The sequence below is a fragment of the Petaurus breviceps genome, unplaced genomic scaffold, assembly GCF_028583685.1.
Source record: "Petaurus breviceps papuanus isolate PSGF00001 unplaced genomic scaffold, PetGlider_PUasm1.0 79, whole genome shotgun sequence".
Classification (NCBI taxonomy): Eukaryota; Metazoa; Chordata; class Mammalia; order Diprotodontia; family Petauridae; genus Petaurus; species Petaurus breviceps.
In genome coordinates, this window is record NW_027186523.1 from 8,281,400 (window position 1) to 8,307,705 (window position 26,306).

Here is a 26,306-nt window from a genome sequence, read left to right on the forward strand (position 1 = left end):
AAGGGTACATAGGAAAATGTTCATGTATTTCTTAGCAGACCTCTCTGGTTTCCGCCCAAGCTTTCTGTTAATATCATAATATTCTAAGACCCGTCTACTCGAATTATTGTCTGTCAATAATGTTAAGACAAAAACCACCATGGCAATTACAAATGTACACAGCACTCTCCTCCTTTTAGCGCCTATAATACATCCCAGAGAAGGCATTAAGATAATGCCAGAGCAGATTCTGGTCTGTTGGCTCAGCTGTAAGACAGAAATCCATACCAAATCCAGCTGTCAATCACAACATCCACACTCCTGCTTCATGGAGCACAAAATGAATGTTTGCATTCAAGCTTTAATATGGTTTTAAAGGCAACCTACTTACAAACGGAGGTCACCGCTATGACATTCTCAATCCCCTCCCCACCACAGACAGATAGACCGTGATCCATGTCTGCCCACTGAACCGTTCCCACCCTACTTGTAAGAACCAGAGGAGAGTAGATTTAGGGCTGGAAAAGACTTTAGATGTCACCTGCTCCAACCCCCTCCTTTTACTGATGAGGAAACAATGCTCCAGAGAAATGATTTACCCAAAATTACCCAAATCGGAAGTATCTGAGCATGAATTTGATCCTAGGGCCCCATCTCTAAATCCAGCACTGTTCCCACTGTGTATCCCATCACCCCTACCTGGCTCACTGTCTTTCCATCCTTATGAGAAGAGTCAATGGACCAGCCCCTTGCACAGTTGCAGTAAGAACAAAAGTATGGAATTTTTTCAGTTGAAAAGGACATGAGAGATCACCTCTCCAAGTCTACAATGGTTAAATGGCTTGCCTGAGGTCATACTGCTAACAGATGGCAAACCCTTCCATAATTTTCACTGATATCTTCTAGATTCTCTATACAAATTCAAAATATCTTGCGGATGTTACTGATGCGTTTTTAAATGTCTGATCAATGTTGAAGCAACTAGCAGAATAATTACTTTTAATTTCCTACATGCTGCATTCCTGCTAACATATGATTACTCATGGTAGTAGCTTTTTTGCCAACAGCATTCCATTGCCAACTTCCATAGAGTGCCCCTCATAATTCTTGCCCCACTTGCAGGACATGAGCCCTGCCCTATTTTGTATCTCAAACTTGACTTCTTTCCTCTTCTAAGAAGGATGCTTTCTACTTATCTCCCTACTACACTGCTCCCTGGGCCAGGCAGACCACTTCAGTTTTTACAGGCCAGTTAGATTTCTGCCACTTTCCACAAAAGTCCATATCTGGACTCCAGGCCTACTCCTAAAGTAGTAATAACTGCTCACTGATTTCAGTGGTCCAACTAAATAACAGTCCCAGACAACTCCTGGCATCTTCCTTGATTCCACAACTGCAATAAAATGGTAGGCAAAATCAGGCCCAGGAACTTAGCAGCAAAAACAGAATGGGAACAGAAGGCTGAATCTCCTATCTCCTCATAAACATTTCTTTATTCAAATAAGTTCTATTTTCCCATATACTTAACATATGTACCTGTTATTTCCCCCAACGAAATGTTAGTTCCTAAAAGGCAGGTAGCGGTTCATTTTTGTGTTGGAATCCTGAGCACCCAGCAGCACAGTGCCTGGCATATAACAAGTCATAACAAATAAATGCCTGTCAGTGACTTGATTAAATGTCTATTTTCTGATTTCAGTAATCTTGATTCTCCTTTGAATAGTAAACAAAATGAGAACTAAATTTGTCATTTAAATTATAGAAATGATAAGGAGGAAAATTAAATTGGCGATCTGATTCCGAATGTTCAAGGAGACCGTTTCTTTAATTCTGACCACAGAAAGTAGCCACAAAACCTTCTTGGTTCATAAAATAAGGGATTCTACTTAGAGGCGCACTGACCTATAAGACACGTACAAGACGCACCTCAACAATTACAAGACCTCTCACAAAGTATGCCAAGGTGCACCTGTCAAAGCAAGCCAGCTCCCTGCCCACAGACATTACACTGTGAGGTAATGTCACTATCTTTCAATAAATAACAATGAAACAGTCAGTGGATTAAATGATTTCCTTACATTATCACTATAAACAATAATTATTTGGCAGCTGCCCTTTCCAAGCACTGTTGCTGATGAATAAATCAAGCATTATTGATTTGTAAAGCCAAAATGTTTTACATTTCACTCCTCTTATATAAGCCATAATCTTCTGCTGTAGTAACGTAGCACATTTTTTTTTCTTAATACTTTTAATCTGAAAGATTAGTACCCATTAGTCCTACCTAGCTTATAAGCAAGAATGTGGCTCTTTGAATAGGGAATCTATGACTGCAACCTGGGCCTCTCAAAACAGACCCTCATTAATGGAGTTCTCTGACGGCTGATGAAATCAAATCTTAATGACAGATAGTTGAGCTGCCGCCATGCTGTTTGCCTCCTCGTAACACTTAATGGAATAACTGCTGCTCCCATTAATTCACAGATAAAATTAATTTAAAAGAGCAATACAGGAAAATATGGCAATGTGAAGAGCTCAAAGTGATTTGTAAAACTGTCGTCTAAAATAATGAAATTCTTCTCACAACAAAAATGACTTGAGAAAAGTATAATGACCCTGTAGATAATCTCGGAATGTCACTCAGTGCATTACGATCTACTGCAGAGACCCTCGACTTTCAAAGGAAGGAAGTCACTTATCACAGTGCCTGGAATACAGCAAGCACTTAATAAATGTGTATTTTCTTCCCTTCCCCCTCCCAAGACCCACTACCGTCAGGTCTAAGAAAGTGATGACATCACCCAAACATGGAAGCGGTCTCATCCCCCTTGAGTCATTCTCAATACAACTTTGTAGCTATAATTGTAGCTGTAATTGTAGCTCATTGACTTGACTCCACTCCAAAATCACATTATCAAGAAATTCCACTTGTTTTCTCTGTTTATATGAAACATGCGGGCTTCCTGTTTCCACAATCCTCTCTACTTAGTGGCCAAAATTGTCTTAATACAGTGGTTTTTATGCATCAGTCAATTCAAAATTTACAGTCATCAGTGGCACCACTTGACTTTTGAGCTCCATCTGGAATCGTTGGACTAGGTTTCAATGAGCCACTGTTTTGATCCTCACCAACTAACTGTAATATAGGTTCACAATCTCTCCTTGCTTCAGGGTACACATGTGAAATCGGGAGAAAACTTTGTAGTCTTTATAGTTGTTTCAAAAGAGGTATATTATGGATGATTAAAGGGGAGGGGACTTTTCATTCCATCCCCCTTTCTTATCAATACAGAAATATCAAAGGAGTGACTTGTTCAAGGACATATATCTTGCTAGTGCCAGAAATGGAACCAAAATCTGTTTCTCCTGACTCCGAGGTCCAAGCTCCTTTCCCTATAATACACTACAAATGAAGAAATGCCTAAACCACCTTCTAACAACTCAAACCACACCACATCATTGCATTCTTATTGTTCAAGTTAGTATTTAAGTATGTTAACTTCCAAATGCAGCCATATCTAACCTAAAACAAATAGTCACAAGCTTCAACTACACAGTTTAAAGGGTCTATAGTTGCCTCTCTTAAGGCTCAAAAATCCAAAAACAAGAATCCTGGATCAAAAAGAGATTCTACTGTTCCCCTGAAGAACCGCAGCCTCTGGCTACCAAGCAATAATTATCCTGTACTACAGCAATCAATAAAACCTCTTGCCCCATGACCTTGGTATTTCCTGACTTTGTTCTCTGTGCTGTAGATTTCTAAGCCATATTGATTATTAGCTAAATTTTTAAAGTTTTTTTTTAAAAAAAATAAAAGAGAAACACCTTCAAATAAACATAATTTACTACTGTTAGGATAATAAACCTTTCAACTCTATTAGTGCTGAGTTACTAGGCACCATTTTTTGTCTTAGATTTTTTTGTAGGTTCCTTTTTTACAAGATTTTTCTGTTTTTCATTTTGAATTTGTCATGTTTAGGGTGTCTGGGTCTTGTTTAACAGCACAAATCAGGAGGTTATAAATGTGAGAGTGTGTCTGAAACTGTGACTGCTGACACGTTTCATCCAAGTGAGAAAAGAGAATTGATTAGTAAACACTGTACTACTTTCAAGCTATGCTAGGGGTTCTACGCTAAATGAACCCGTTAGTTCCTACAGTGTACTGGTACAATTCACAATACAGAAGTCAGCCCAAAGTAGGGCTAATCTGGACCCCTTGCCAAGGGTTTAGAAATCAACTGGCAAAAGGACATCATCATCAATGATTCACACACAAGGCAGCCTCACAGCAAAACTACATGGCTCTGTGTATGAGTGACTATCCAGTCTAGTGACCTGGAGTCAGGAAGGCTTGAGTTCAAATCCAGCCTCACTTAATAGCGATATGATTCTGGGCAAGTCATTTGCCTCAGTTTTCTCATCTGTAAAAATGGGGATAATAGTATCTACCTCCCAAGGTGGTTGTAAGGATAAAATGAGGTGATATTTGTAAAACACTTTATAAACCTTAGGGCATCATATAAATGCCAGCTATGTTTTATTATTAATATTACTGTTACCTGGGAAATATTTTTAATATTCTACTAGTAAACTAGCTCATATCAGTGAAATTTGAGGAAATTTACAAAAGAGAAGAAAGTCAAGAAGCAACCACAAACAAAACAGTACCAAAAAAAAAAACCAAGATGAAAACTATATACTTTAAAATAAAAGCACGATATTATAAGAGATCTGAAGTTGCATGTTTAACTCCCCTTGTTCTATAGGATATATTGGAAGGGTTTATTTTGGCAATATTTGTAAAATTCTGAATTTTCTAAATGGAAAAAAATTCAATAAAGAGAAATTCTTTTGAGGAATTTTATAGTATATAAGAACAACATAAGAAAAACATCTCCAAATATTTTGGCATCTGTAGCAGCAAGCACCCCAAGTGTCCTCAGGGTTTGCAGCTACCACAGGTTCTTGGATCTGCTTTGTTAAAGGAAAGCAACTCAAAATGGGTTAACAAGCTTACTTTAATCAATCAGACATATATCGTTTACCTTGTTCAGGGGAAATAGGTCAGCACCCCGAACCTCAAAGTATACAGGCATAATTATCAAGACAGAAACATCAAGTAGACAGATTTCCAAACTGTCCAACCATTACATCCATACCCAGTCAACATCTGGGTTTCCACATTCTGAGTTTTTCAAAGCCGGGGGACTCTCAACAACGGCTTCCCAGAATTCAGATCAAATCACAGAACACTTCTCAAAGTGAGTCCCAAAACAAAGCTACACATCAGGGCTTATATAGCCTTCTCCTGGCTCAGAGAATGTAACAACCTTATTGACCCACTGGCCAATCAAAAAGTATCTACTGAAAAACAAGCCTCCCTCCCCAGGCTTCTGGTGCACTTTAGCCTAGGGGCAGGGAAGATCTTTAAAATTTACATTCGCATTACAGCATCTCTTCCAACATCCCAAAGAGACACCATAAAGAAATAGTGTAACATAATGGATGGTTTGCCAGGCTTGGAATCAAGATTTGCCCAAACTTCCACTAACTGTGTGACCAAAAGGGAAGCCCTCGATTTCTCTGAAAGAGTGTCCCATTTACTTCTCTGTAAAATGGGGATAATACCTGTACTACCCACCTCTGGGGCTTGCTCAAATAAGATACTTCTTGAAAAGTGTTTCTTAAGTCTGAAAGCACCACTTCAGCTATTTGTTGTTGCTGCTGATGGGTTTTTGTTTTTTTTTTTTGGAGGGGGAGAGTGTCCAAATCTGTGATTTTATCAGTGTAAGAACTCAAAAACCTCTCCAAATCAGTAACTAAATGTTAACTTCTAGTCTTAAATTGTCACCTCAGACACTGAGAAGGTGAGTGATTTTCCTATGATTAGACTATTATGTGTCAGAACCATAACCTGAACCCAGATCTTTCTGACTTCAAGGCAGACCTATTTCTCATGATACTACACTGTCTCTTGTCTATGACTATTGTACTACTAAGCTATATTAATGTTATTTGTTTGAAGGGGTTCCTAAAAATGTTATAAATCTGGCCTACATCTTGGTCTACAGGAACAAATGTTTCCAAATAGTTACATTGTTCAGTCTAAAACACCACATTCCACCCACTACAATGTACACAGATCACAGATGCAAAGTGTGAAGGTACCTTGGGGGTATCTATTTCAAACCCCTCTTTTAACAGATTATTCAAATTTATCTAGGTGCCCTTGTATCACACACACTCTACCAGGTGCTATGAGGCCCAAAAGTTTTAGTTTATTGCCCAAAATCATAGAGATAGTAAGTAGAGAAGCCAGGATTCAAACGCAGGCCTCTGACTACAAATACTGCATTGTTTGTTAGACCAACTCTCATCTTGCTTGCATATTAAAGTCTAGAGAGAACATAAAAGCTAAGGTCCAGTTAGAACCTGACCCAAAACCTCCCTTAAAACTATAAAGGCAAGTATTTTGTAAGTGAAGATGAAATTTTTTAACAGGAATCAATCAAATAGGGGTGATGGGAGGTAGAAGGGGTAGAAAAACTACAAGCAATTAACCCAGCACTGATCACAAGAGCAGTGCATGTTGTCTCTCTCCTCTCTCTCTTCCATCTTTTTTCTTTCCCCTCTCTCTCTCTCTTCCCCCCTTTGTCCCCATCTCTCTCCCCCTCCTTCCCTGTCTCCATTCATCTGGGTTTCTGTCTCTCTCACCCTGTCTCTTTCTCCACCACTCCCTGTCTCCATCCATCGCTTTCTCCATGTCTCTGGCTGTTTCTCTCCGTGTGTGTGTGTGTGTGTGTGTGTGTGTGTGTATGTGTGTGTCCTTCTTTACCCCCTTCTTGATGGTGGGGGGGAGAACCATACTAATGGCAAACTTTGTGAGGGCACCCACTTGGCTACAGCCCTACTCTAACTCAGAACTCCCAAACTCAAATGATTCACCAGCCTCCATCGCCCCAGTAGCAGGGGCTGCAGACATAGGTCACCAATTTCAGTTCAAGGTTTATTTTCCTGAAAAGCCTTTATTTGTTGCCGTGCCAATGTTACTTTAACCTTCTTTAGCAAATGAAATGTTCTAGGGATCTGTAGCTCAGTTGGTTGGAACATGTCACAGAGGTCAAGGTCATGGAGCTGCACAGTAATATTCTGTAACCCCAACCTAAGCCTTCTCTTTCATCAGTGTACTGAACCACCATAAGAAGGACCAAGTAAGAAAGTGAACATAGTTCAATAAAAACCAACCCCACCAAAAAAATCAAAGGAAAAGTCTTACTTCCAATGGATCAGGCATCTTAAAAGACCACTAAGTTTCACAGCTTGGGAAACTAAAGTGATTTACAACACACTGTGCAAAGCGACTCATCATTTAACTTTAAAACATCACAAGTTCTTAACACCAACAGGTTGATTTAAAATATTCTTACATTTCAAAGGTAAGTCCACATTAAATAAAAAGACTGAATCTGATATTTTCAATACAGCTGAATCCGCTAAGGTATAAAGTACAGATGTAGAATGTGGCCCCAGAATCAAGAGATCTAAGCAAAAGCTTTCTCACCTCAACAGCAAAAGACAGCAATTTCCTAAATTCTACTTCTAGCATTCAACCTAATCCAGTTTTCAAGTGACCTTAGGGATAGAAATTTCACAAGCTCCCTTGAGAATGATGTAATTTTTCCACATCTGTTTAGTTTTCTCAATGCTTCACACTATGACCGTCTCTTGACAAGAAGCAGATTAAAGTTTATTAGAGGAAGGCTATTTAAGATGCTCAACAGTAGTGTTCAAAATGCCAGCTACCCAAAGTAAAAGGAAAAAAATGATGTCATCAATCACCAAAGAGAAAACCCGACTCTCTCTTTGGCATCTCCCCCTTCAGCTTTCCTTCCCCTGCCCCCATCAAAAAAACAAAACAAAACAATTTTAGCTTTGTGCTCAAACACCTTCATCTGTTAAAGGCCATGGGATGACAAAACTGTCAGATCAGACTCTGACATCTGGGAATGGATTCTTTGTCCACCCCTGGCCCTGCTTAAAAAACAAAAGACAAAAAAAATCCTACTCTTCAGATAATGAAATAAAGGACTAGTTCTAAAAAATATTACAGAGGTGTTTTACTATTAACAGGTTTTTAGGGTTCCAATTCAATATCTAGGTTTTCCTTTCCACTCCTGTGGCAACTACAAACATGAGGATAGAGAAGCAAGAAAGTCTTCAAAATGGAGCACAGATGAATAGAACTTACCATCTGGGGGCATCAACACCTTGTTGTTCTGAGTGCACCATCCCACCGGATGAAGATCGGCCGTCATCACATCACACCAGAAATCGGCCTTTCGATCCTCTCCATAACCACAGTAACGCAGCAGCAAGAGCTGTCCACACGTGGTTATGATGGTGGCCACCCAATACGTGTCCGGATTGTTCTTGTTAGCTACTTCTAACTTCATCCCAGGCTGGAAGCTGCTCTGAAGGCTGATTTCAACCTTACGGAATCAGAAACACATTGCAATGATTATAACATGCAACACAGGGAGATGTGATTTGCATAGCTAATACAAATCAATAATGATGTAAAGGCCAACCCAACTGGGCCCTGATTAAGCAAATAAGGAATGGAATCATTGTTGAATATAATGCACAAAATTAATACTATTCTTCTAAAACCTCAGCAGACAGATGTTTTTAAACCCAGCAACCTACCAGCATGTTGTCAACTCAATAAACCATACCAAGCTTGGTCTAAATTTCACAAAGTCCCACTGATGATATGTCAAAAAGAAATGCCTATGTAGAAACCACTGTTTGTCCTACGGAGAATGCAAAGAAGAAGAAATGTCTTCTGACCTCTAGAAGCTCACAATCTAGTAAAATATAAACATCCATGGCCTGAAAGATAGTGCCAGGACATTTCTAACTGGACTATTGGCTTATTTAATTTTCTGAACTACAGCAATTAATCAAAACTATGTATCAAAGCACAGAGAGGGTTGTGATTTGTTTCAGCGAACACAACACCCACAGCAATGAAATCACATCTCACTGAAGTATAGAAGAATAGTTGATTATACCACAGGCTGGTGGCACAGTGGAAAAATCATGAGCCTGCAGCTGTGTGCCCCTGGGTAAGTCATTTAGCTAATAGTAGCACCTACCTCTCCCTGCATTGTTGTGGGGATCAAATTAAATATTTGGAAAGTGCATGCTTGGCACATGGTAGATATGTAATAAATGCTTGGTTCCTTCCTTCTATATGCAGGTATGAAACATCTAAGAAAAGCAGTTTCTGAGACTTGGCTCTTCCAGCACTCAGGCTGTGCCTAATTCTTAAGCTTCTGAGTCAGTTTCATGAGTGGCTAGTCATTCTTAAGCACTAAAGGCCCATCCCTTAAAGGCAGAGGCAAAAGAATCCTTCCCATTAGAGAAGATGGAAATATAAAGAGCTTTAATAAAAGCAACTTTGCATTTACCTTCCAAAGAGCTGCCAAGCTTGGTGACTCAACACCAGCACTAAATGAGGGAAAGAATATGGCAGTATCTTAACTTCAGTATATGATGCTCAGATCAATTTTTGCCCTGAACGCCTGGGAAACACAGAAGAAATGTGTTCCTCAGACAAATGCCTACTTCCTACAAAGCAATGTTTATTATAGTTAAAAGCACATATCCTGAAGCTTAACCTTCTCTATAATGTTGTTACATACAATTTCCTTATTTTAGTAATAATCCAATTAAGACAAGGATTGTGCTTTCTTTGGAAGCTTGTCCAGTGGTGAATATGTCATCTGTACTTTGTGGAGAAGCAATATTAATGATAAGAACTGTTTTCTTTGGCTCAGACTCAATAAATCTTATGTAAATTTAGTGACTTGTAACTACTTCTAACTACACAAGAAACTCCTGCTTTGACTGCTGAACCTCAGACACTATGCTTACAGTTAAAAGTTACTAGGACCCTAAGTTGGAAAATATTAACAAATATATTCAGACTAAAAGTAAACACCCTGATGGAAGGAAAAGGCACAAGCATACAGAAATAGATAAGAGAACAAGAAAGAGTAACCCAGGAAAAATAAAGGTTTCCATTTCAAAGTCATCACATGACTTCTTATATATTCAAGAAAAAGTGACTCCACGACCCCAAACCACCCAACTACTTGGAAGCGCCAACAAATCCTGTTCTTTAAAATGAACTATACAAAAATCTTTAAATCCAATATACAGGCTTCATTTCAAATCACTCCCAACAAATAAGTAGTCAAAGAATGTGAACGGTTCAAAGGAATTACAAACTATAAACAACCACATTTTTAAAGGTTTCACATTAGTATTAAGACAAATATAAATCAAAAACATTCTGAGGTTCTGCCTCATACCCTAACAAATTGACAAAAGATGACAAAAGGTAAAAACAGTGTTTTGGGAACTTCAGAGAGACAGGCACGTTAATACACTGCTGGTACAGTTGTGGATTCATCTATCCAGCTTAATCTGCAAAAGAATTTGGAATTTTGCAAGAAAAGTAACTAAACTGTTCATACCCTTTGACCCCAACTATCCCAATACTGGCTCTACTCTCAAAGAGGTCAGTAAGGAAAAAAAAGGAGATATATATGAATATAGTCAGAGCAGCATTTTTTTTTGTAGGAGCCAAAACCTGAAAGTCAAGTAGGTGCCCAACAACTGGAGAATGGCAGAATAAATTGTGGCAAAGTAATTCAACACATTAATTTTGCATCAGTCAATCAATACACATTTATTAAGCACCTACTATGTGCTAGGCAATGTGTTTAGCACTAGGGATACAAAAAGGCAAAAGACGGTCCTTCTTGCACTCAAGGAACTTACAATCTAAGAATTCTAATAAGAAGATAAATGTAGGGGTGGCTAGGTGGCACAGTGAATAGAACACCAGCCACAGAGTCCAGAGGACCTGAGTTCAAATCTGACCTCAGACACTTAACACAAAACTAGCAGTGGGACCTTGGTCAAGTCACTTAACCCCAACTGCCCTACCTTATCCCCTCCAAAAATAAATAAGACGATAAATGTAAGAAAATTGAAGAAGTATGCTTAAAAGAAGGTAAAAACAATGATGAGACTCTCCTATTGTAAAAATCAGTGTTGGTCCCAGGAAACAGATGATGAGACTCACATTCCTCCTTTCAGTAGGGAGGCTAGGGTCCCTCAGCTGCACAATTTTACCTAATGCTTATTCTCTGTACAAGGGGTGCTCATTTACAGGAGGGGTATTCAGAAATAACTGTGATGTAAAAAACAAAAGACATTGATAAAACCTTTTTTTGAAGCAAGACTGAATCATCGCCTTCCACCTGCCCCAAAGTTCTGTATATTGACATAAGAGAACACTTTTGTACACACATGAGGGTAGAAAATCAAACTGAACAAATGTCTGTCTGCTGTGTTGTTTTAACCAACCATCCCTGGAACTACTCATTTAGTTTGCAGACTTTCTGTTTGTCCATATTAATGGCACCCGCCTCGGGCCGTGTGCCCCTAGAGAGCAGGGACAACATCTGTCTAATTTGTTTTGCACAACACCCAGCACACAACCATCTGCAGTCGGTCAACATACACTGAGTAAGTGCCAACCACTGCTAAACTATGTGCTTAGGTGCTAAGATGTCTGAGAAGAAAAACAGTAAGCAAGTTCAGTGTCTAGGTTGGTATGTTTAAATCAGTATGGCAATGAAGATATCATTTTTAAGGATAAAAGAATTCTCTATTGTAGACCCTTTGCAGGTAAAACCAGATCCCTCACATTTCCTTGTCAGCTCTACTTCTTAAAACAAACAAAAAACAGCTGAGTTTCCTTTCATACTGTACTTTTCAATGTCTCTTGGCATCTTGGTCATTGTTCAACATCTGTTTCTAAACTCACTCTTAACCATCTAAATGCAAAACAAGAAGAAAAAAAAAAAGAAAGATGGTTTTACATACATGTTTGAATGATGTATGAGGGGCAGCAACTGCGCCTGTTTCTTCCAAATATTCACCCCAATTAAAGTCAGGATCTTCCATGCTCGAACCTTCATCTGTTGAAAAACAAAAACGAGACAAAAATTAAACCAAAATAAACCCCCCCCCCAAAAAAAAAACATAAAAATATTAATTCCACAGTGAAATAAGTAAAGGCAAGAGCAATTCGGTCAGACTAGAAAAATTTTTAATGCAAGAAAAACTGATGCACTGGCTTAAAGGGATTTTGCTAGATTCCGCACGTGGCATTGGTTTGCTGGTTATCAAGATGACTGCTGGGGAAATGAAGCTATGAAGAAATTCCACTTGGAGGTCCTATTAGAGTCAAGGTCTTAATAAGCTTTCTAAGAACAAAACAAGTTGTTCTACAATATTTCACTGACATCTTTACTGAGCTTTAGTGCACCAGTTTGGAGTTATCGAATGTAGCCACATCAAAGAGATGACCACGGGAACCAAGGAAGCAGTAAGAAGTCTCTCTGCACACAGGATCGTTCTGACATTTTTATTCATTCCTCTTACTTTATGTATTCACTGAATTTACTATGTGCTCAGCACTATATTGGGTTCTTTGGAGAATACCGCAAATAGAATCAGCTTTCTTAGGGTCATTAAAAATCTTCATTTTATGGACAAGGAAACTATAACAGAGAGATTATAGTCATTTTAGTCAATGAATATTTATTGAAGGCCTGAGATAGAAAAACAATTAATTGTACTAAATGAAGATTAATTACACTGGTTAACTGGTGGCGGAACATCACCAGACCTGAGAGTTCCAGCACCTCTATTCCACTATTCTTAATGCTACACAATAATGCCATTCTCCCTAGAAAAAAGTCCCAACAAAAGACCCAACTCCCCAGTGATATGAAACAGGAAAACAGATACATAAAATGCTAACCCTGATAATATCTAGTATAACCTTTCATCCTTAACAAAATTTTGATCTGATGCCACTGTTAACAGCAAACTTACTATAAAATCTACCTACAAAATTCATTGGGAAATTACCTCTGTCATATCTAGAATTCTTTCATTTCTAAATATCCAGGCATTTTCTCAATTTATTATAGGTTGCAGCTATTTTGTATCTACTTACATGCGTGGGTTGTCTCCTGCTAGCATGTAAATTCCTTGAGAACAAGGACTGGTTGTTGGGTTTTGGTTTGGTTTGGGTTTTGTTTTTTGGGGGGGAGGGGAGGGGCAGAGTTGTGGGTAGTTTTTTTCTTCCACATACCCAATACCTAAGCACACAGCAGGGGCTTAAATGTTATTAAACACCCACAACAACTTAATCCTCTGTTTGTAACAATCATAAAATGTTTCACAAAATCATCTTGGTGTTCATTCAGCTTGATAAGCTCAATGAATAGTACTGTTTTCAGAGGACAGATGGGTACAGCAGGAAGTGTGAATTTAAGCTTCCCTGTACCTCCCAATTTGAAAAAATATCCAAATGTGAACCAAAGGGAACAAGTAAAAGGTGACCAAGATCACTCTCAACTGGCTTAAAGGGGTAAAACAGAACAGAAGAACACTGATTCTTTGTTCTTTGAACACTGGGTTCAAATCCTGCCTCTGACATTTACTACCTATTTGAGACCTGAGATAAACCACACAATTTCCTGGGGCCTCAATGACCTCATCTGTAAAATGAAAACGGTTGGGTTAGATCCACTCTTTAACATGCTTCCTAGGCCTTGAGCAAAAATCCATTTACCCTCTAGTGGCCCTCCTGATGTGCAAAATAAAGGGGTTGGACTAGATGGCCCCTTAAGAGGCTCCCTTTCAGTCCTAGATTCAAGATCCTATGATCCTTTCCAAAGGCCTCTGAAAATTGACTATAAAATTTTTTCTGTTTTCCCTCTGATTTTGGTGACGTTTTATTTATACAAAAACTTTCTAACTTAACATAATTGAAATTATTCATTTTACACCTAACTTTGCTCTCTATCTTGTTTCTTCATAAATTGCTCTCCTAAATCTGATATAATGTTCCATGTTTTTCTAATTTCCTTGTAAAATAGTTCCCTTTATACCTAAGTCAATATATCCATTTTCGCCTTATCTTGATAAATGGTGCAAGATTGGTCTATGCTGGTCTATGCCCAGTTTCTACCATACTGCTTTCCAGTTTTCCCAATAATTTTTTTCAAATAATGAATTTTTATTTCAATATCTCAAGCCTTTACACTTGTCAAATACAAAGTTATTACATTTATTTGCTGCTGTAAATCGTATGTCCAGTCTGTTCCATTGATCTACCATTCTATTGTTCTAACATTAGGCCTTAATCTGTTGACCATGTGTTATAATAACCAAGCAAAGACTACAAGCAAATTTTAAAAGTTGTGCTCAATATACTACTTCCTGACGAGATCAGAAGATTCCATAAAGTTACTTCATCAAGAAATTCCAAATAAAGAGCACAAAATATTTGCAACATAGGACCATATAAACTCAGAACAAGTTTTTGTAGCTGATCTACAAACTTCTTAAACTCAAACACTGTATCAAGGAGATTCTGACAGTCCCCTTCCCTAGTTAAAATAATAAGCATTTAGTCTACTACATGCACTGGGCTAAGGAACTACTCAACAAAATGTCCCTATTAATGTAATGAAAATTCATCAGAAGTTACATTAAGAAAAGCCCATAGCTCCTCACTTCTAAAGAAAAACAGACCTTAGTAGTAATCACTATGAAGTGTCTTTATTTGCAAGACAGAATTATTTGCCCAACCTGACTGTTGATTATTAATATAAAAAATAAAGTCACTCTTCCTTCCCAAAAGAACTTGGGATACACATATTTTCACAATGGGGAAAAAAGGTTTGGATGGATTTAATTGTCAAATAAAGATATTTTTAGGATCACAGGATCAATAGATCTAAGGCCAGAAAGGACTTTAGAAGAGTCCAAACCTCTCTCCATTATACAACAAGAGAAATATGAGGCACACAGGTTCAATGACTTGGCCAGGGTCATATTGCTATTAAGTGGGATTTGAAAGCAAGTCTCTTGGACCTGTGCCTATCTTCTACACCACACTGCCTCTCAAAAAGTTTAATTTTAAAACAACCATATATTCCTGAGTGAAGAAGTAGGAACTAATGAGGGTGTGGGGGAAAGCAGTGAAAAAGAAAAGACACGTTCATATGTCTATGCTATTTCATATTAAATAATATTATTTTATTTAATTATACTTCAGCCCTCAGGCTGTCAATGAGAACTCAATCTGTGCAACCTTAAAAAGAAGGAACAGTAAATACTGAAAAAGAAATGGTGATGGGGTCCTGATCTTTAGAAAGCTTTCAGAGTGGCATCAAATGAAATGCTAAGATGAGCCTGGGAATAAAAAAAAAGCAACTGAAATCAGGTAAGGCAAACGGCTTCTCACCTGGAGAGTTTCCGTATGATGTCACTGCTTTTATTTTTTTTTCCACCTCTTTTTGAAAACTTACTGAGTGTTCGCTGGTAACGTTTTAGTACAGCACAAAAAAGATTTAGCCAGCTCATGGGAGGAGATAACCTTTGAACATATCTATACATCGGATAAATCCAAGGCTTTGAGGAAAGAACTGTGACTTCTTTCTGATGAACATGTTGGGCAGGGCTCTCCAAATGGGTACAATTATATGCAACGGCCTTTGAGGCACCTGTCATAGTTTTAAGAAGCTGGCTCGGATTCCTGGGAAAATCCTAATAAAGGCTACTTTTGTAAGTTATGAAATTAAATTAGGGCAGACTGGGGAAGAAAGAATACTGTTGAGTCCTACTTGAATCATTCCACAAAACAGGCATGAAGCAGTTCAGTACCACATTAAATTGAGTCCCAAAATGAGTAAGGGGTTCAGTTAAAAGATGTAAATTTTCCCATAAGTCTTGATTTCTTCCTTCCCAAACAGAAAAATCCAAGGAATACAATGGTTGATATATTCCCATCACTAAAAGGAAAAAAAAAAAAGACAGGCCCCCTATTCATCCTGACACTCCCCCAGTCTGAATTTATATCAACATTTTATCTACAGACTTCATCAGGAAATTACATTTATTGTGTCTGTAAAAATAATGTCAAGGAATCCATTTATCACTGTGTCAGAATATTGTTTTGCTTGCTTTTATCACATAGAAATTGAAGGAGCTGAGAATTCCCAGAAATTATATTTTAGTTTATTTCCTTCTTTGTGCTTCTTGTGATAATGCTGTCAATTTTGTCTGCTGGAGAGGTCTTCAGTTCCCAGGCTAGCTCATCTATCCATGCTCATTCCGGGCACGTCGCCTGTGTTCACAGGACGAGGAGTAATTTTATGTTGTGCCTATTTCATTTACAGGAGTTGGGTGTCAGTTATTGATCTTCACTATTATTTGAGCTTTCTTAAGGAAAAGAGACCAGGACGGGAGAGGGAAAGAGATTGTTAATGAGACTCCGAGTCTATTGTTTTAACCTGAAGTTCTGCTTCAGAAAAACCACTACTGTCAGAAATCACAGCCATTTTCCTGACCAGCAACAGGCAGAGAGATACACACATGGGAGAAACATGCTAGGAACAGGGCAGATTAGCTTTTCTCTTCCTTCATCCCAAGCTTTTGTCTGAAAAGGACTACGTTCTCTTTGGGATTGAAGGAAATAAATCATGTGATGCTAGTTATGCCCCATGTTGCAACACAGTTGTTTGGACTCCGGAGTTACAAAGAAAAAGTAGCAGAGGTTGGGGGTCATTTAAACCTGGCTAGATGTTTGCTTAAATTGCTGAACCTGGAGGCACAGAATGGGTTTGCCCACCAGACAGGCTCTGTATATAGCATATATCTGTACAGTATCCACCATATCACAGATTCCCGGTTAATACTGAGCAAGCTTTCTGAAGCTGGCTTATGAATTGAAGGGAGTTCATTTTTTTCATCTTTTTATTTATTTTTAGTTTTCAACATTCACATCCACAAGATTTTGAGTTCCAAATTTTCTCCCCATCTCTGCCCTCCCTCCCCCATGGGGTTTCATTTTTATTAACACACGTCGACCTTTAATGCTTTTTGTATTAGTGTATTTGGTATCTATCATCAAAGATTGAAAACACATTAAGAATCACCCATTACTTTGCATGTCCATGGTGGTATCTCATTCTGCCTGTCTACAAAGGGAGTGGTTTTGTTCCTACTCCCAGTCCAATATTCTAACGCCATTTCTACTTTCACAAAAGCCTTTTTTTTTTTTTGTGGGAGAACCACTAAGGGCTTCCCTGATGCAGTTATAAAAGCAAAATAACAGGGAAAACTCATTAGAAAGAATCAAGGATCTACAGCCTTAGGAAATTAAATACAGCATGAACTGGGAGGACATGGGGGCAACAAGGGACCCAGCCCTTAACTCGGGACTCAGGAAGACCTGAGTTTGACTCTTAACTTTTTCATGTGATCCCCCTGGACAAGTCACTTAACCATTCGGCCTCAGCTTCCTTCTCTATAAAATGGGAACAATGATAGCCCTTACCTCCCAGGGTTTTCTTGAGGATCAAATAAGAACTTTAAAGCACTTTACAAACCTTAAAATCTATATCATATCATATCATATTCATGCTTTCAGCAATCCAACAAGAATAATCAGAGGAGGAAAAAAAATGCCTACAGAACCATGGTGTACCTGGATCCATAAACTAAGTCACAACAGACTTTCCTTGAACAGGAGGCCAGCCTCAAGTGCAACAGGTATAATATTTCTAACATGATAGGGTCATTAATGAATAGAAGAAAGCACTTTAGCAGAAGGAAACAGTTAAGGTTTCACAGAAGTTAAAAGCCGGTGCTTCGTTGGCTTCTAAAGGCTTTAGAAAGCTTGTCGTGGAAAGGGGCCCAGCCGCAACAGAAGGCAGATGGCTGGGGGGTGATATGCTAAGCAAGATATGGTCAAAGACAGAAGCTTTCAGAGGTGAAAACCACCAGCTCAGCTCAGCAAGCACTGGGGGGGGGGGATGGGGACTTAAAAGTATGCCAGAAAGAACAAGACACTCAGGTCAGTCTGGCAAACTCTTATTTAGTGCCTGCTGTGTGCATGGCATTGGAAAGAGAAGCCAAAATGAAAACTACCTGCCTTAAGGACCTCTCAATCACTGCAGGATAACAATGCTAATTATGACAATAATAAAATTTAATGAATGTTTACTAGTATCAGGAGCTATGAGAAACACTTTATAATTCTTAGCTCATTTGATCATTTGATCCTTACAACAATTGATCAGCTATTTTTTAAGTCCTGTCCAACTCTTTGTGACCCCATTTGGGGTTTTCTCAGAAAAGATACAAGTTTGCTATTTCCTTCTCCAGTTAATTTTGCAGATGAGGAAACTGAGGCAAACAGTTAAATGACTCGCCTAGGATCACACAGCTAGCAAGTGTCTGAGGCCAGATTTGAACTCACAAAGACAGGTCTTCCTACCTCCAGGCCTGGCACGATATGTACTGTGCCACCTAGCCGCCCCACAATGACTAACTGGCAGATACTAGTATTACATTTCAGATGAGGGAACTGAGTCAAACAGTGGTTAAGTGACTTGTCCAGAGTCACACAACTAACTAGCAAGTGTCTGAGGCTGGCTTAGAACACAGTTTTTTCTGACTCTGGACCCAGCCCTCTATTCACTGCACAGGAGTGGGAAGATTAATGGGAGAGGAATTCAAGAAAGGCCTCCTCTAAGTTGTAGCCCTGTACCAAGGAACTAAGAGATGTTAAAAGGCACTAATGAGATATATGGCATGGTTGTGTCATTCCTAAAGATTAGGTCAAAAAGGAATTCTAGACATTTCCACCGGGAGAGGAATTTGTCTCCACTTGGGCTTTCTTACTTCTACAGCTTTACAGGAGGGGTATGCTGGTAAATGTTTAACAATCAGCTCTTCCACAAAAAAAAAGAAAATGTACCTACAATAAGTTTCATCAGCATTATTAACATTTTATCCATCATTTTCTTAAGTATCTAGACAATCAACAAAACAATACTACAAGCCCCTTTGCAGATTCCCAAGGTGTAAATTGTCATACTGAAAATTTAACATAACAATATGATGGACAAATTACTGGCCAGCGTCAGAATGGCCCTACTCCAGCGGGTATTTCAGGTCTTTATTTTATCCAGCCACAGTCCTTCTGAATCCTGACTGTCTCATCTAACACTTTAGCTACCCATCTCATCTTTGTGTTCTGTGAAAATTTGATAATTCTATGTCTTTATCTATGTCACTGACAAATGTGTTCAGCAGGATCTGTCCAAGACAGAGCCCTCAGACATATCATTAGACTGCCCTGTAAGTTGACATTGATCCATTTAATCAACACTCATTTAGAAACCTCATTTCCTGGGCTAAATACCCTTCACACAAGTCTCTTCATCTTGTCCATGAGGATTTCATGAAAGAATCTTGTCCAAATGTCCTGCTGAAATCCACATACAACCTTCTCAGAGCATTTCCCTAATCCAGCGGTCTAAAGACCTCATCAAAAAAGGAATGAAGTTAGCATGTTGCTGGTGAACAAACTCAGGCTGGAGCTTAGTACTCCATAAATGTCTATGAGCCATCCATTTTTAACGACCTGTTCCAAAATTTTTCTGGGGATTAATGTCAGTCTATACCATCCATAATTTTCATAGTGGAACTGGAAACGACCTTGAGGATCAGTAGTTCAATTAGTGGCAGTACAACTGCTTCATTGTACAAAAGAGGAAACTGAGTCCAGGGAGGTGACAAAGCCAGGATTTAAGTCAAGGTCCTCTGACTTCACTCTGCCACATACAACCCACCTTTTTAAAAATCAGGATAATATATGCCTGTTTACAGCCTTCTGGCCCCTCCTTCGTTCTGCACAATTACACAGAGAAGACTGGCACCAATTCAGTGGGGTCATCTACAAGTTCATTCAGTATTCTGATAGATAATTTGTCTAAACCAACCAACTTTTACTCAGAGTCAGGTGTTCCATTACTATCTTATCACCTAGTCTGGGCTTAAATTTCCCATCTAAATAATCTTCCCCTAGATAGTAAAGACAGAACCAAAACAGAAATTATGTAATTGTCTGCTTTTTCTCTGGTGTCTATCATTATACCAACCCACTCAACGGTGGACCCAGCTCTCCCAAAATTCTATTTGCTCTGAATATACCCTTTAAAGATAGGTCCTTTCTGTTATCCCTAGCTTTTTCCTGGAACCTCAGTTCATTCTAGACTTTAGCATTCCTGAAACTATTCCCTCAGTTCCATACCATTTATCCTTAATATGAAAAATGTTAGGATTCAATTGAAGACTTTTCTTCTTAGATTATACGGTAGACGGGGGCAGGGGAGAGGGAGGGCGGCAAGCAGAGGGGAGGAAAAACAAGGAAAAGAGGATTCATTACAAATTTCGCAACTTTTAGATTTCTTATAAATTTCAAACTTTTCATGTTAGATGTTCTCAGATTTGGGAGTGAAGGTAATTTTAAATGTCAGCTTGCAAAACTCTAAAGGCGTACTTTTAAAAACATTCAAAATATGCAACACATGGGTTTGAAAATGATTGCTCAATTCAGTTATATAAAACTGGAATTACCTTCCTCCCATTCTGGAAAAAAAAAAAAACCCACAATGATTTTGTTAACTCCAATAGTAAAATGAACCTGGATAAATCAACTCACCTGAATCATATTCATTGTTACCATTGGCTGGACTGTTACATTTCTCCAATGACAAATGTGAAGTCTCTTGCATGTTGGAAACCATAGACACACTGCTCTCTATTCAAGGAAAACTATCTTCTGCTCCCTATTTCATCCTGTAGAAAGAGCTTCCTTTAAAAAAAAAAAAAAGCAGCACTCAGGACAATAGAGTCACATATGAGGACATATTTATCAAGTCAAGTCAAGCTAGTCCCTATTTCTCCAGAAGAGGAAATCTTGTCCTACTGCATTTTTATTATGACTATTAAAATTTAAAGTACTCTGACTAATGAAAGCTCCATAGGCATCAGGAATCCTGGGGTCACTTCATTAAACCAGAGCAGAACATGGCCAGACTCCTAATTTCATCCAGCTCTTAGGACAGACTGCTGCCATTTTACCGAGAGGTAGTGCTTACACTATAGTCAGTGTAGTAGAGAGAGGGCTGGGCTTGGACTCAGCAAGATCAGAGTTTCAGTCTTGCCCAGGCTTCTTATTATGAGAAGCATGACCCCAGACAAGTCACTTTATAAAATGTGAATAATGGAATCATCTACCTCAAAGGGTTGTTGTCAGGACTAAATGAGATAATGCATGTTAAGAACTTTGCAAACCCTAAAGCAATACAGAAATGTTAGCTATTATTGGGCTGACCAATGAGAGCTTAGGGCTGCCCTACATGGTTGGTACTAAGAGCATGAGAAATATTCTCTGATTAGTTTTAGTATTACATGTGACTGAAGGGAGTGTAAGGTTAATTGAATAGGAAGATCTTCCCTATCCATTAATAGGCCTATGTGACCGCAGGTGTCCCCTTTTCCCCTGGAACAGGAGCTGTGTTCCCAGATCTAAAGGTACACAGGTATTTCAGTCACAGATGTCTTAGTGCTTTCACAGTTGTAATACATCCTGAGTCACACAGAGCCCACTGGGGGAGGAACTTGCCTAAGGAGGAGCTTGCTTAAAGGGAGGCACACTTGTAGGAAGGCTTTCACACCTCTAGGTACTAAGCTAATTAGGCACCGAGTCCATAGGGTTGTGATGCCTTCTGGCTCTGAGTCTATTAGTCGAAACCTATATATACTGGGAGGTTGGTATTTTACTTTGGGGGCTTGCTCATGAGAAGGATCTTTTGATTCCCTGGACAGGACTGTGAGTACTCAAGAGGTTTGTGCTTTCCCGGCCCGGTGGTGTATGCAGATGGTTGTATTACTTTGTTCAGAGAGTAGGAGCCCTGTCTGTTGAAATTCTGTGCTAGGGGCAGCCAGGTAGCACAGCGAGTAAGAGCACCAGCTCCAGTGTCGGGATGACCTGGGGATCAAATCCAGGCTCAGACACTTAGCACCACACCCAGAAATAACTGGCCGTGTAACCTTGAGCAAGCTACTTAACCCCGATTGCTTTAAAAAAAAAAAAGAAATTCTGTGCTAATTTCTCTGCTTGTATTTCCTATTTATCTGCAATTAAAGTAAGATTGCTGACCCCTTTAAAAGTTGTCTTTCCTTCAGCAAAGCAGATCAGAGAACCAGTGCTAGCAGGCCATCCTGCGTGTGCTAGAACACTTGCTATTACAAAGGGCAGGTGCTGTCTGGTGATGAGGCATTTTCTGGCTGACTGAAGGGTCAGAACTCACATGGTACTGGGCCAGAACTGAGCCCAAGTACAAAAGGACCCATAAACCCCTCCCTCGACCCTTTTATTGTTGTCTGAATCACGTCTCTCTGATTAGACTGTGACAGCAGAGACCATCTTTTGCCTGTCTTGATACCCCTAGCACTTAGCACATTGAGTTCAATAAACATTTACTATCTCACTACCCTCCTCCCTCCCCCTCTACCTGGTCGATGGTGCCTCTTGATTCTTTTGTGCTTACTCTTCCCTGTGAATGAGCATCCTAAGACACAAGCACCTAGGTGATCTGTGAGGTGAAAAGAGCTATCAGAAGTCCCACTGATAACTAGAGTTAAAAGCAGCAGGAACAACCAAGTCCATTAAGGGACCCAGCATATTCACCGACCAACTCTGCTCTGCTCAGCCCAGCAGTGGCCTGGCCCATCTGTCACAACCCCGGGTCCTCCAAGAAAACAGCCTGGCTGAGCCAGAGAGTTCATCAGCTACAACCAGTGTGAACTCCTCCAAGGGAGAAAAGGCCTTCCAAAGCCAGGAGCTGAGAGGCACTCCTCAGTCCCACATTTTCTCTACCCAAGTTTGTACTTCAAGGTCGGCCTGGGACTCTCAAGGGAGCGTGTGCTTCTCAGCTTACTGGACTATTTCATAACTACAATCCTTGCTATGCCATCTCAGTAAATATCCACAAACACCTTACAAAAGCTGTCAAATGGCTGATCAGTACTGGGGGGCATACCCAATGGTGACTCCTGAGCAATATTATTAGAAGCCTCTAAACCCTCAGGGTTATGGCTAGAACCTAGAAGAGAACAGTAAGTAATACTCTCCCCTCTGGGAACCTAACCTGACAGTAAAAGAGGGCCGGGATGGGGGGAGTGGGGGAGAGGAACTGAAAGAGTCAGGAGAGGGGAGAAGATACGTTATTATAATAATTATTATTATTAACTCAGGCAAAATTTAAAAGAATCACCCTAGCTGATTTCACAGAAGGCCAGAGTTTCTACACCAGTTCTGTAAAGCTAGGCAAGTCACCCAATAACACTGGCTTTTTCCTCCTTTAACAGCTGACAGTTATGCAGCATTTTATGGTTTGCAAAAGCCCTATAAATACTTTTCATCATCTGATCTTCTCAATGAGCCTGTGAAGCAGTAAATGCTACAGGTATCAGTATCTCTTGTTTTAAAGATGAGGCAGCTCTGGGAAGGCAGGTGATTCACTCCTGACAACGCTGCTAAGAAAGGGTCTGTTTTATTTAAACCCAAGTGTTTATCCGCTGAAGGCATTTTCCCCATATCACACTGATTTTTCTTTAACTGACTAGAACAAAGGCTCACCAGTGAATGATTAGGAAGTTCCTGGAAAAGAACTGGATACTTAATGTTTCTTTAAACAGAGAGAAAGGAGGAGACAAAGTCAGAGACAGAGACTAATTTGGACAGGAGCTGACACTTTCATTGTAATATCAATGTTGTTTCATTACAATACTCCCTGAGCTTCCCATTGCTGCAAAAGATATGAAACTGCAAAAATCAATAAAATGGGAGCCAAATACATGGAAGAGAAGAAGGACCAGAAAAACAAAATTTCCTAAGGGCTTATGTAAGCCATCACTAAACATTAGCTTATCATAAGAAATTGCATGTAGTGTATATAGCATTATGTTGTATTCTCTTTGTTCAATCATTTGGGTCATATCTGACTCTTTATGACCCCATTTTGGGGGGTTTTCTGGGCAAAGATGCTGGAGAAGTTTACCATTTATTTCTCGAACTCATTTTACAAATGAAGAATTACAGATGAAGAAACTGAGGCAAACAGGGTTAAGTGACTTGCCCAGGTTCACACAGCTAGCAAATGTCTCTGACTACATTTGAACTCATGAAGGTTGAGTCTTCCTGGTTCCAAGCTATAGGCTTTTTCCCCTGCACTACCGAGCAATTAACTCTTGTCTTTCACAAAGCATACAGTCTAACACCAACAATCAACAACTGGTAATATCACAGTAACCATCTGCCCCAAAAGTATAAGCTCACTTTCTTCACAATCCCAGAGATGGTTTAAAAAGAAAGCTGAGTCTATTATTACTAATGAATCATTTGATGAGCTCCATTCTTTACCCTGGGCAAGTCACTAAACCCTGTTTGCCTCAGTTTCCTCATCTATAAAGTGAGCTGGAAAAGGAAATGGCAAACCACTCCAGTATTTTTGCCAAGAAAACCCAAATGTGGTCATGAAGACTCAGACATGACTAAAAAGGCCTTCAACCACAACATTCCTTAACAATTAGTTCCTAAATATCATCAATTAAAAGGAAACTGCCTAATGGACAGATGGGTTTAACAGAGGGTTTAGCAGAGGACATTCATATACACATATACACTGGGAACAGAAAATATTTATTCTGGGAATTTTAATTCTTGAAATCACTCATATGCCGATAGGGCAAAATTGCTTTCTCCCCATTGTATTCCCTTACCATTTACATATATATGTGGATGTTTTGTTAATCATACCTTTCACAAAAAAGTCCCTTTAGAGAGCAAGTTTCAAATTAAAACATTAACTAAAGTAAAACATCAGCTAAAGCCTTTTAACGTAACATATATGCATACATTTAAAGTTCTAAGACAGCATCCTATTGGGGAAGACCTATTTTAAAAACTTCAGACTGGTCAGCATGCTGGCATCTTTAGGCCAGGCAGGAGAGGACAGCCTGGGTCAGGGGCCCTCCTTGGGCATCCCCAGAGTTGGAAGGGGCCTCAGATGTCACAGCCTGTGCCTTCAATGAATCCTCTCTACAGTATACCCAATAAAAGGTCATTCGGCTTCCATCTGAAGACCTCAAGCAAGGAAGAAATCTGTCTTTCCCTGAAGCAGTACACTTTTGAATAGCTCGAATTCCCTTCCTAACATCATGATTAAATCTGCAAATTCTACCCTCTGCCCCTAAGTCCATCCTCCTCGGCCAACCAGAGCATGTCAAAAGAAGAGCCTTCACATAACTAAAGACCAAGTCTGTTCTTCTGCCGGCTAAAAATCAAGTGTTCCTTCAACCTTCTGTTCTCTGTATCTCTCAATCAACCTATAGGACATATGACTGGCCATGAAGTGAGACAGGTTGAGGTATATGAGAGGTCTTGCAGGGACACCCTAGGATCACAGAGAATGATCATGATTGACAGGAATCACCTCTGCCCCAACACACTCTACCATTGCAAAGAAGAGTATGTTGGCCAGAACATAGCCTTCCCATAGCCAAAATATAGAGTAGGAATAAAGTTTCCATGATTGGGCTAATAACGGGTGGATGGACCAGCACAATCAAAGGTTTGGAGGCTTCCCCGTTCCAAAACGGTGCAGAGGTTTCATCAACTCTGCCCTGAGTTACCCAAAAAATACTAGAACCTTCCATTAACATCAAAGTGCCCAGATAAAACACAGCCTGCCACTAACACCAAGATTCTAACTTCCTATGTTTTTCTATTATTTCCTATTTTCCTTGAATTTATTTTCCTTAAATCTTCCTAAATTTAAAAATGCTGCAACCCTGCATTAACATCAAGTGCCCAGGGACAAAAGAGCCTGCCACTAATACCAAAACTCTAATTCCCTATATTTTTCTGTTGTTTGCTATTTTCCTTAAATTCATTTTCCTTGAGTTTTCCTATTCTAGTATTTCCTACTTTCCTTACATTTAAGGATCAATGGTGCTGTCTGCTCTAGAATATACTATATGTCATCAGTAATATCCTTGGGATAACAGGGGATGTAGAAAAAGCACTGAGGTCATTGGATACAAGTCACTCACTGAGACTGTGACCAATCAAGAGACATTATAATGAGTGTTACCTCCTGAGGAACAAGCACTGTGTGTGTGTGCTAGGCACTGCTGGAGATACGATCAAAAAAGAGGCAGTCCTGAACCTTTATGAGCAACCGAGCCATTAACTAGAACCACACAGGTGAACTACACCATGATCTATGCCTCACAGGGAAAAGGGA

General features: G+C 39.4%; 1 protein-coding gene across 1 annotated transcript in view; it reads right to left on the reverse strand.

The window, feature by feature from the left end:
• Nucleotides 1–26,306, reverse strand: part of LOC138175814 (scm-like with four MBT domains protein 2) — a 305,235-nt gene that overhangs the window by 237,556 nt on the left and 41,373 nt on the right. The window contains exons 2-4 of the mRNA XM_069106316.1: nt 20,654–20,806; nt 11,944–12,038; nt 8,228–8,468 (exon numbers count right to left, since the gene is read on the reverse strand). Coding sequence (XP_068962417.1) covers nt 8,228–8,468; nt 11,944–12,038; nt 20,654–20,738 — 421 coding nt within the window. The 5' untranslated portion in view covers nt 20,739–20,806. The remainder of the gene's footprint in view (nt 1–8,227; nt 8,469–11,943; nt 12,039–20,653; nt 20,807–26,306) is intronic.